The sequence below is a fragment of the Lottia gigantea genome (genome assembly GCF_000327385.1).
Source record: "Lottia gigantea unplaced genomic scaffold LOTGIsca_130, whole genome shotgun sequence".
Lineage (NCBI taxonomy): Eukaryota > Metazoa > Mollusca > Gastropoda > Lottiidae > Lottia > Lottia gigantea.
Genome location: NW_008707426.1, coordinates 706582 through 719780, shown reverse-complemented (window position 1 = coordinate 719780; position 13199 = coordinate 706582). Strand labels below are relative to the sequence as shown.

Below are 13199 nucleotides of genomic sequence, written 5' to 3'. Positions count from 1 at the left end.
TGATACTATATGAAATAATCACTGTGATTATAATGATTAAATAATCACAGTGATTATATATCAAATGATCACTATAGTCAAAGTGATTATATATCAAATAATCACTATAATGACATTGATTTTATATCAAATAATCACTTTAATGACAGTGAATTTATATCAAATAATCACTTTAATCACAGTGATTATATATTAAATTATCACTATAATTCACACTGATAATTCATTAAATAATCACTATAATCAAAGTGATTAAATAATCACAGTGATTATATATATAATGATCACTATAATCACAGTGATAACATATAAATAATCACAGTGATTATAGATCAAATGATTACAATAATCAAAGTGATTATAGATCAAATAATCAAAGCGATTATTTATAAAATGATCACTATAATCACAGTGAGTATATTATAGCAAATAATCACTATAAGCACAGTGATTATATCTCTATAATGAATATAAAGTGATTATACATCAAATGATCCATACAGTCACAGTGATTATATATCAAATGATCAATATTATCACAGTGGTTATATATCAAATGATCACTATAATAAAAGTTATTTTATATCAAATAATCACTATAATGACATTGATTTTATATCAAATAATCACTTTAATGACAGTGAATTTATATCAAATAATTACTTTAATCACAGTGATTATATATATAATGATCACTATAATCACAGTGATAACATATAAACAATCACAGTGATTATAGATCAAATAATCAAAGCGATTATTTATAAAATGATCACTATAATCACAGTGAGTATATTATAGCAAATAATCACTATAAGCACAGTGATTATATCTCTATAATGAATATAAAGTGATTATACATCAAATGATCCATACAGTCACAGTGATTATATATCAAATGATCAATATTATCGCAGTGGTTATATATCAAATGATCACTATAATAAAAGTGATTTTATATCAAATAATCACTATAAGCATAGTGATTATATCTCTATAAGATTTATGTATTACATGATCAATACAATCACATTGATTATATATCAAATGATCCATACAGTCACAGTGATTATATATCAAATGATCACTACAATCACAATGATTATATATCAAATGATCACTATAATCACAGTGATCATATACCAAATGATCACTATAATCACAGTATTTATATATTAAAAGATCACTTTAATCACAGTGATTACATATAAATAATCACAGTGATTATAGATCAAATGATCACAATAACCAAAGTGATTATATATCAAATGATCACATTGATTATATATCAAATGATGACTTTAATAATAGTGATTCTATATCAAATGATCACTATAATCAAAGTGATTATATATCAAATAATCAAAGTGATTATATATAAAATGATCACTTTAATCACAGTGATTATATATTAAATGATAACTATAATCAAAGTGATTTTATATCAAATCACTATAAGCATAGTGATTATTTCTCTATAATATTTATGTATTACATGATCAATACAATCACATTGATTATATATCAAATGAGCAATACAATCACAGTGATTATGTATTACATGATCACTATAATCACAGTGATTATGTATTAAATGATCACTATAATCACGGTTATAATATATTAAAAGATCACTATAATCACAGTGATTAGATATTTAATGACCACTTTAATCACATTGATATCAGTGATTATATATTAAATGATTACTAAAATCACAGCCATTCTATATTAAATGATCACTATAATCACAGTGATTATATATTTAATGACCACTTTAATCACAATGATATCAGTGATTATATATTAAATGATTACTATAATCACAGCCATTCTATATTAAATGATCACTATAATCACAGTGATTATATATTTAATGATAACTATAGTCACAGTGGTTATATATTTAATGATCACTATAATCACAGTAAATGATAGTATCTCAATTGATTTGAAATAGCAATGATTATATTCCAATTGATCAATCAAATCATAATGATTATATCTCAATTGTTAAATCAAATCCCAACATAATGACAGTGGTTTCATCTCAATTGATTTGACATAGCAATGATTATATATTTCATTTGATCAATCAAATCTTACATATTTGAGATATATTCCTACCTCCACTATTGATCTGGTTAGAAGCTGTTTGTCCTGATTCATAGCCAATAAACGCTGAGATATAACCTCGGTTATATTCCAGAGATAACATGTTATATTCACCAGACTGAAAAATACAATATAACATTAGGCTCTCCTGTCATTTTTCTGTGGGTAGGGGCCGCTTACAGATTGGGCCCGTGAATTTGGTTTAACCAGTCCCTATGATAGTTCAACAACTTTATGAACTTGCAGATTGTACGTTGGGAAATCGGAGACGGAGAGGGAAATAGTACTCACCCTAACTGGAAGGGTCATCTCGGATTTCTTGACACTAGTCACAACCATAATTCTAAGTTGACATTCACCCTGTTGATTTTTATTCAGCTCAATCAAAAGGGAAGGTTGATCTTTATTCAAATTGGTACCACAATTAGTAAGCAAGCTCTGTCTTTTGTGGTCGGAAGATAAATCCTTGAATTCCATTTGGATGCTGAATGTTTTATCAAAAGGTTTTCCTTGATAATACCAGAAGTTGATGGCCGAGTTGGATTTAAACAAGCCGGTTTTATTCTGAAGTTTTATTGTCCAACCCCCACCCACTGGTAGAGCTTGATTATCGTTCTGCAACCAAGTCCCTTCAAAATCTAGATCATAATTAGCTTCACATTCTGTAAAGAAACACGGGAAAGAGTTATTCAATTCGGACCAATGAACATTAAAATCTATACCTTAATGGATTGTACAGAAGTTTTCAAATAACTCAATGTTTATCGGGGCACTGAAAGCATAGATCTGCACCATTCCAATTTTCAATCAGGCGTCCTGCAATTCCACTCAAACTAAGCGTTTGTTGAATATTTTTTTTCAATCAGTCCCTTTGCGATTAGTGACATCACCGAACACTTAGTTTAAGTGGAATTACAGGATTTGCTGGAATGCCTTTAATACAATAAATATTCCTGATTAATCCAGCGTTGACGAGTCGTGCTGACGTCTCACCATCAAGTGCCTCTAAAACCTATACAGAAATACCAACATATATAATTCAACCATTTTGTACCTTGCGACAATTCATAGAGGTCATCTCCTCCAACACGGTGGGTACAGGTACAGATATCCTGAGAGAAAACAGTTCCAGGAGAACATGACATCACTTGATTAATTTTAGTATTAAGGTACTCTGATGGTCTGCCAATCACAGTCTTCAGATAGCAGGCCGCTGGAATCGAATAAAAATGGTAATGGCAATATCCTCCACAAGTAAAGAACTTGTAAAGAGGTTTTCTAAATTGTGTAATTGTAAGTATATCGGGGACACTGATAGCAAATTGATGCTATCAGTGCCCCCGATACACATCAAAAATTTAAAAAAACCTTTTTACAATCCGTTTAAGATAGAATAAATGATTACATCCAGTGACAAGCAAAGCTGACAGAGTCATTTTGAATACCGACATCTCTCAAAAGTCTCCATAAATTGAACAAGCCCCAATATATTGGGAAACAGCATAAAAGTATAGTTACCTTTTTCGACTGGAACATTACTGTGGTAGATTGGTTGATTGATATTAAGAACCATCCCGAGCGGACCGTGGATACAAACACATTGAGACTGTGAGAATACGGTTCCTGGAGCACAAGGTATTTCTAGATACTGGTCCAGTACATGATAGTAGCTGTTCAGTTTTCCGGACCAGGGTCGTAACATACAATCTAGATTGAGAATAAAAAACAAACATCTGGAACGATGAAGACAAGTTGAACAGTTGAAGGAAGTTAGAGGGACAGTTTCGCCATCTGTTTGACCAATAGAACCTTAGTCTCACAAACGGGATTTTTTTTAGCTAAACTAATCAGTAATAGTGTTCACAGCTCACCGTTAACATTTGAGCCTTCAAATACATGTCCAGAATTATCCGCGTTTGCAAAGTAAATATGACTGACATATACATAGACGTATAAAAATTGAAAGTAAAATTCCTAGTTTGAGATATTTTTGAAGGAATTATGCGATTTTTTTCGTAAATTTTTAATATTTCTGAAGACTATTTACAATTATTCAAGATCGAAATCAACCCACGAAAATGGCGGATCTGTCTGTTACATAGTATTTGAGCTCAATCGCAAAATTTTCTATGTAAAAAGGTGAAGTTTTTTTTCACAAAATTATATTTCTTCAACTACATAGGTTCCAATATAATTGTACACAAAAAGAAAAAATCTTAGCTTACCTCTAGGTGGAACAGCAACACGAGGAACGCTAGGTTGTTCTTTGTTGTATCCGCTGTAACCTCCAACATTTAAAACCTGGTTGGATGGACTGTTTCTATCTGGCGAGGTTCCATAATGAATAGTTTTACCCTTGTTTTGACTACCAAGATTTAATGGAAGAGCATTTCCAGTTTGTGTTTGAGTATCTGCATAGTGTATTGGATTTGGTTCACTGTTCATAGGTGTCCCATAGCCTTTGGAAATTGATGGATCTTCGGGGTGTTTGTCCAAAAGGAGATCTATAGACTGTGGTGTAATGTTCAGGGAATGTAGAACATCAATAAGATTAAGAATCTTCTCGTTTGGAGTATTTGGCTCTAATGGTGTTTGGTAGTTTTTGGTTTCTGATCCAGGGTTTACATTATTATAAGTATTGGGTGTCTCTGATCCAGGGTTTACATTATTATAAGTACTGGGTGTCTCTGATCCAGGGTTTACATTATTATAGGTACTGGGTGTCTCTGATCCAGGGTTTACATTATCATAGGTACTGGGTGTCTCTGATCCAGGGTTTGCATTATTATAGGTACTGGGTGTCTTTGATCCAGGGTTTACATTATTGTAAGTATTGGGTGTCTCTGATCCAGGGTTTACATTATTATAGGTATTCGGTGTCTCTGATCCAGGGTTCACGTTATTGTTGGTGATTGGTGTCTTTTGTATTACATTGCGAAGAATATAGGACAAGTCAAGATCCTGGTTGGTGCTTGGTGTCTCTGATCCAGGGTTTACATTATTATAGGAACTTGGTGTCTCTGATCCAGGGTTTACATTATTGTCGGTGATTGGTGTCTCTGATCCAGGGTTTACATTATTATAGGTACTCGGTGTCTCTGATCCAGGGTTTACATTATTATAGGTACTCGGTGTCTCTGATCCAGGGTTTACATTATTGTCAGTGATTGGTGTCTCTGATCCAGGGTTTACATTATTGTCGGTGATTGGTGTCTCTGATCCAGGGTTTACATTATTGTCGGTGATTGGTGTCTCTGATCCAGGGTTTACATTATTGTCGGTGATTGGTGTCTCTGATCCAGGGTTTACATTATTATAGGTACTCGGTGTCTCTGATCCAGGGTTTACGTTATTGTTGGTGATTGGTGTCTTTTGTATTACATTGCGAAGAATATAGGACAAGTCAAGATCCTGGTTGGGAATTGGTTGGTTTGGTTGCTGATTGACGAGAGAATTTGGTCGGGAATCTGTCGTGTACATCGATGATTGGTCAGTACGTGATCCTAGAATAAGAAACATTGTGGTAAACCTTATTAATTAAGAAAAGAAAACAGAATTCGAATCCAGCAAAGGGGATTGAGTCAAAATTGCATTCTGACAACCGATCGATTCCATACCTGCAACTTAATAAACACCAATGCCCCTCCAGATGTATTACTTCTCCCTCCGGATATATTACTACCCCCTCCGAATATATTACTTCTCCCTCTGGATATATTACTTCCCCCTACGAACAATCAAGTCTGGCCACGGGGCGGGTTATTCCTGATCATATTTTGAATATATGAGGATTAATCTTATGAATTCTGCACCCGTTTCCCAAAATTTAACAATTTTTTTCTGAACTGGAAGTGTAACGCCATGTCTGTTACAATAAAGACAATCACAAAATGTTACTAGCTAGTACAAATTGATACAGAGATTAATTCGACAGATTTGCCATCCATTTGAGCAATCGTACCTTAGTCTCAGAAACGGGAATTTATTAGCTAAGCTAATCAGTAATAGTGTTCACAGCTCACTGTCTAAATAAGAGCCTTCAAAACTATGACTGTTCAGAATTATCTGCGTTTGAAAGTTAAAAAGACAACTCGTCTTCTCTTGAGACTATGTCATATATAGAAAAGACATCTATAGATATCAAATTCTTAGTTTGAGATATTTTTCAAGGAATTATGCTAAATTTCTAGTATTTCAGAAGACTACTTACATAACCCAAATCCACCCCCTCCCCCCCAAAAAGGTGAGCCTTTTCCTTTAAGAAAAATTGTTTACCTACCATCACCTCTGGTTGGTAGACTCTTGTCGGTTTGGAGGTTTAAATCAAGAGAATTGGTCATAACTAAAAAATGAAAAAAAATAAATTTATAGGAGTGTGCTTTTTTGTACAATCACAGCACAGATGATTTCATAAAAACTAGCTAGAAATTTCCCGGTCGTGCTGCTCCCATGTCGAAAGCCATGTCTACAGAAGCTGTAATTGCACCAAATTCATCGGAATCAACCTGGAATCTTTATTCTTTCGGAAAACCGATTGACATTTTTCGCCTTCTTGACATTAATTTTGTGTTTTCAATCACATTTTAAAGGAATACTACCTCATAAAATTTAAAGTCTCTAACATGGTCAATAAGTGTATATATTCATCAGTTAGACTTACCAGGTATCATGACTAAAGAATAGAATCTCTATATAAGATGATATATCTATTAAACTAAATAATTATTGAAACACTCTTCTAAGCATGTTTCAAAATTACTTAGTTTAATGGATTATTACTTAGTTTTATAGATTTATTAGATTATAGAGAGATTCTGTTGTATAGTTTGACACTAGGTAAGTCCACTGATGAACAAAATTCAGGATTATAGAATTTTACGTCCAAGGATATACAGAATACTTACATTGCGTGTACGAATCCGAGTATGGGACTAAAAACAACAATATTACTATATACGGTGTCATTCTGAAAGTAAATGATTATGGATCTAAAAATCTAAAAATATAACATATATATAAACATAATAAACTCAACAGAAATACACACATAATAAACTCAACCTAAAATATAACATAAATATAAAGATTATACACTCAGCCTAAATATAACATAAATATACATCATAAATATATACACAATAAACTCAACCTAAAATATAACATAAATATAAATATTATAAACTCAACCTAAAATATAACATAATTATTAATATTAAACCTAAAATATAACATAAATATAAATATAATAAACTCAGCCTAAAATATAACATAAATATAAATATTATAAACTCAACCTAAAATATAACATAATTATTAATATTAAACCTAAAATATAACATAAATATAAATATAATAAACTCAGCCTAAAATATAACATAAATATAAATATTATAAACTCAACCTAAAATATAACATAAATATAAATATTATAAACTCAACCTAAAATATAACATAAATATACACATAATAAACTCAGCCTAAAACATAAATATAACTATAAGCATAATAAACTTAATCTATAACATAAATATAAAGATTATAAAATAATAACCAACCTGTCGTCTGCACCGAAAGTTCTGAATGAAAGAAAGGGCGCGATTCACACGGTAATTATTCACAACCCAGATGAACTCTTCCCAAATTATTTTTGGTTTGTGATCAGTGATTGATGTTTTATCATTGACGTTATGGAGAATATTGATTAGTTTTTGGGATTGCATATTAAGCCTTGGGCTAAATTAAAAGGGTATACCTAGTCGTTGTCTATACGAAAATAAAAAAGCCAAAGTATACATGATGTTTAGGAATGAGTCAGTTTGAGTCATGTGGCTGACTACAACATCCAGGACCCTAGCCAGGCTTGATTCTTCGGCAAGTAATATTCGGAGGCGTGTATTGTGTTTAGTTGCAGTAATGGTATTGTTCGGTTGTCAGGTTTTTTTCAAAGGGGGCAAAAAAATTTTTCGAGGAGCATTACGCCCCCTTGCCTCCTGTAGCTGCGGGCCTGACAACAGCGCAGCTTGAAAGAATCGGTTAGAAATACTGTTGATGACACCGTTAACTCCCGCTTTCAGGAAAAGCTGATATCGCAGTCTTGGATGTTGTTTGTTGTAGGTAGTAAGTTGTTAGTAGGAACAATTTGATGGTTTGGTACTGATGAATTGGTAGTTGAGAAATCATTAGATCTGGTCTGGTCGGTTGACATGGCCGTAAAACTCGGTCATTGAGTTTTTCATACCGTAGAAAATAGCAACAATATCGAAAGTAGCTAGGTCTAAATAATCATACCATCTCTCTTCTTATTTTCGACGTAGATCTAATAATCCTAAATTGGGTTATAGGGATGAGAGCCGACACCTGGCCGACTCCCTGAATCACTGGCACAGGAAAAATATATAACCTGGTACAAAACAAATTAGGTAATTTAAGTAAATTATAATATAGAGAAATATTTTTTCGATTTCAGAAACGAGTTATATCTCCTTTAAAAACACAAAGGATTAATTGCTAAGATAAAAATAAACAAAGGAAAGATTTTCTATAAAAATAAATTTTGACAAATTTTTTAACGTCATGATGAAATACTTTTTGAATGGAGTCATGCTTATTTCTTTTATTAGATCTACCCTGAAGGCAACCTCTGGTTTCTGATTCCACGGTCGTTGTCTTCTGTTTTAAATATTTTAAAATTATGAACTTGGATATTGCAATGGTCAGGTGAGTTGGATGCAGTTGGTAGTGAGTTGGGAACAGTTGGTAGTGAGTTGGGAACAGTTGGTAGTGAGTTGGGTGCAGTCGGCAGTGAGGAGAGTACAGTCGGTAGTGAGGAGGGTACAGTCGGTAGTGTGTTGAGTGAAGTCGGTAGTGAGTTGGGTGCAGTTGCTAGTGAGTGGGAATGTCTTCCTTTGCGTAGTGTGATCTCACTAGGGTTGCAGTGGATGTATGATTCATTAGATGAGCCACTAGAGGACGCATAGCTGTTAAAGGATGCTCACGGGTAACGAAATGAAAGAATGTTTATGTGCTCAAAGCCAGGTCAGCCTAAGAACTGAAACACAACCGAGAAAGTAACAACTAAGGTTCTCAAGGATGATTTCTACTTGTTGGATCTTTGTTCGACTCCAGGCAATGCTTTTACGGGTATTTCTCGGGGATCTGTCTGCTTCATGTAGTTAGTCCTTGACCAAAACCGTTTGCAAAGATTTTACGAGTATAAGTTGGGTTCCCGGCCGCACCTCTTGACAACGCTTTTACATGAGTAGAAAGTTGGGTTCTCGAAGTTCCCGTCTACCAGTTGGATTATGGTCGCACCTCTTGGCAACGATTTCACGAGTATAAGCTGGATTCTCGGGGATCCTGTCTACCAGTTAGATCATGGTAGCACCTCTTGGCAACGATTTCACGAGTTTAAGCGGGATTCTCGGGTATCCTGTCTACCAATTGGATCATGGTCGCACCTCTTGGCAACGATTTCACGAGTATAAGCGGGATTCTCGAGGATCCTGTCTACCAGTTGGGTAATGGTTGCGCCTCAAAATTCACAAAATCAACAAGTGATCAATCAGCGTGAATCAGAAAACAAAAATTTTCAACTTTTTCCAATCTATCTGCACGTATAACCCTCTGGGATGATGAATGATGCTATTATTTCACACCCTACAATTCATTATATCCTTTATAAAATCTATCCACCAAAGTAACATCGACAGGGTAGTCAACCATTCGGCAATCCTCGGCAGTTTCCGTGAAGCTGAATCTGTTGCAGAGCGCCGGTGTAACTGTCAAGGTAGGCCGTTGAGTAGTCAACAAATTCTTTTCAAACTCTTAACAATTATTCTTCTTTTTTGAAGATCATTTTGGTCTATATGCAGTTCCAAACACGTCATAGACAAAGCAGACTACACAAACTTATACAGATTTTGGGTCAAATAATTAAAACACGTCTACCTCAAAGGGATTGTGAAGGGGTTTTTAATTTTTTTTTTATGTGTATCAGGGACACTGATAGCATCAATATTCACCATTCCAATTATCTATCAGACGTGTGTGGTTCCTACAATTCCACTCAAACTAAGTGTTTGGTGACATCACTAATCGGAAAGGACCTTGTGTGATATAGCAATTCGTGAAATCATCAAACACTTAGTTTTAGTGGAATTACAGGAACCACAGACGTCTGATTGGAGATTGGAATGGTACAAATTGATGCTATTAGTGTTCCCGATACACGTAATTTTTTTTTAGAAAACCTGTTTACAATCCCTTTAAGAGATTGAAGACCATCAATGAAAGAGTTAACTAAAGAATTATACTATAAATGTACCTTTATTGGCTTCTATATCACACAATATAATATTAAAAAAATATGCATTGTTAAGTTGACTATTTATATGGTGTTTCATTTAGGACTTATATTCTTCTCACTTATGATAATTTGAGAAACCCATCTATAATATGTCAATGGTATGACTTAAAGGTTTCAACACATGTCCTAAATGAGCCCCTATAATGTACAAACGTGTACACTAGTAAATTTCATTTTGTTTATATGGTGGTTCATTTAGGACTAATGTTCTTCTTTGCTTAGAGCCAATGAAACCTGTCCTTAATATTTCGGAGGTATGGCTTAAAGCTTTCAACACATGTCCTAAATGAGCCACTATAATGAACTATAATGTACATACACTAGTAAATTTCATTTTGTTCTATGGGAGTAAGCCCGGTTTTTACAGCACTAATTAAGTTAACTATTTATTTATATGGTGGTTCATTTAGGACCTATGTTCTTCCTTTTTTTAGAGCCGTCGATAATTCGAGAAACCCGTCCTCAATATTATGACTTAGTGTCCAAATAATGCCTTAAATGAGCCGCTATAATGTACATAAACCAGTAAAAAATTCCATGTTGTTCTATGGGAGTAAGCCTGGTTTAAACTATATCACTAATTAATTCTTAGGAAAAACAGAGCTGTTGGGCATACGAAACTACGTATCTTTCTTACAGTTACATGGAAATAACAAACATGAACGTACTTCACAACCATTTTGAATCTCTTCCTAGAATAAGTCGAATTTTTAAAATAGCTACAATGTTCAACAAAGCCTTCAAATATCATTTAAAGCCATTTCTAAACTTTTAAATGTGATTTGAAGGCTTTGTTTAAATATTCCTGTGTGTTATTTCCATGTAAGAACTATACATATGAGATATTGGTATACAATGGAATTTAACATAAAAAGGCATTGTATAATTTACTGGAAGTACATGTCTATTCTTTAAAAAAAATGTCCATAGGTTTATTCTGTTTAATTGACTAGAAATCAATTCAAATTGAGATCATATAAGACTGTTGCTTTAAGCTATGTATACATAGTACTAGTAAAAATTGACTAAACAGAAAGCATACTTTACAATCAAAATGCCCATAGTTTAGAGGGATTGTAAAAAGGCTTTCTATTTTTTTTATGTGTATCGGGAACACTTATAGCATCAATATACACCATTCAATTTTCAGACGTCTGTGGTTCCTGCAATTCTACTAAAACTTAATGTTTAATGAGGTCACTTATCAGGTTTAATGAGGGTCTTATGCGATAAAGCGTATTTTGTGATTAGTGACATCATCAAACACTTAGTTTTAGTGGAATTGCAGGAACAAAAGACGTCTGATTGTAAATTGGAATGGTGTATACTGATGCTATCAGTGTCTCCGATACACATAATTTTTTTTAGAAAACCTCTTTACAATCCCTTTAAGCACAAAATCTATGGCGGTCGGCTATAGTATATAGATATAGTTATATATTCTAGATTTTAGATTTATTCTAGATATTTTAGATTTATTCTAGATTTTAGATCTATTCTAGACATTTTAGATTTATTCTAGATATTTTAGATTTATTCTAGATTTTAGATTTATTCTAGATTTTAGATTTATTCTAGATTATTAATCTATTCTAGATTATAGATTTATAAAAAACTCATATTGTATTTTCTAGGATATGACATTAAGCTATTATGGATAAAAATTACAAAACAAAACTATTCGTATTATACACTAACAAACAAAAATTACCCAACTAAAAAGGGTTCCTGGGCATGTGTTGTATTTTATCTTTCACCAAAATCCAACTCAGCAAATCTGAAATCTGAAATCTACTCGAATAATTCAGAATTCTTCAGTTAATATGTTAAGATTTTGCCAAAATAAATTGGGTCAGCTCTATACTGAACTGTATAGCTTTTGAATAAATCCATACAAAACTCTGCACTGTTCTTACATGGAAATAACACACACGAATATAATTCAGAACCATTTTGAATGTCTTCCTCAACTTAAAAAAGGCAAATTTTTAAAAAGGCTATAATATTTCAACAAAACCGTCAAATCACATCAAAAGATTTAGAAATAGCTATAAATGTATTTGAAGCTTTGTTGAATTTTTAAAAAAAAACATAACTTATTAAAGGGACAGATGTGAATATTTTTTAGATCAATCATTCTTTAGTCTCAGAAACTGGATTTTTTAGCTTATCTTATCAGTAACAGTGTTCACAGCTCATCATCGAAATTTGAGTCTTCAAATCCATGTATGTCCAGAATTATCTGCGATTGAATGTTAAAATGACGACTCGTCAATTTAAGATACTCTGTGATATATAGAAAAGACATAATATACAGCAAAAGTGAGTAAAATTCTTAGTTTGAAGTATAGTTAAATGAATTATCCGATTTCCGTAAATTTCTAGACTATTAACATATATATTCAAGACTAAAATCAACCTCCCAAAATGCTGCACCTATTCCTTTAAGACGAAATGGTGGTGAACTTTATTTGTGTGTTATTTCAATGTAAAACTATACAACTGTTGAATAAATCTATACATTATAAACAAAACTGAACCAAACAAAAACAAACATTCAAAATGTTTAATAAATGAAAATAAGGGATTCCATCTTTAATAAATGAAAATATGGAATAAAAAGAAATTTAAAGTTTGTAAAAGGATTTATAAAATTGAAGAAGAGGCATAAAGTATGAAAAGGGAAGACCGGAAAATTGCACTAAAAAGGACCAGACCT

General features: G+C 32.7%; 1 protein-coding gene across 1 annotated transcript; it reads right to left on the bottom strand.

Annotated features, from left to right (window-relative positions):
* Positions 1-5142: 5142 nt before the first annotated feature.
* On the bottom strand, positions 5143-5466 carry LOTGIDRAFT_88481 (hypothetical protein; the record flags this gene model as incomplete). Its single annotated transcript, XM_009049176.1, has 1 exon — positions 5143-5466. A coding segment is annotated over one exon (324 nt), but the record flags the coding sequence as incomplete, so codon positions are not given.
* Positions 5467-13199: the final 7733 nt, after the last annotated feature.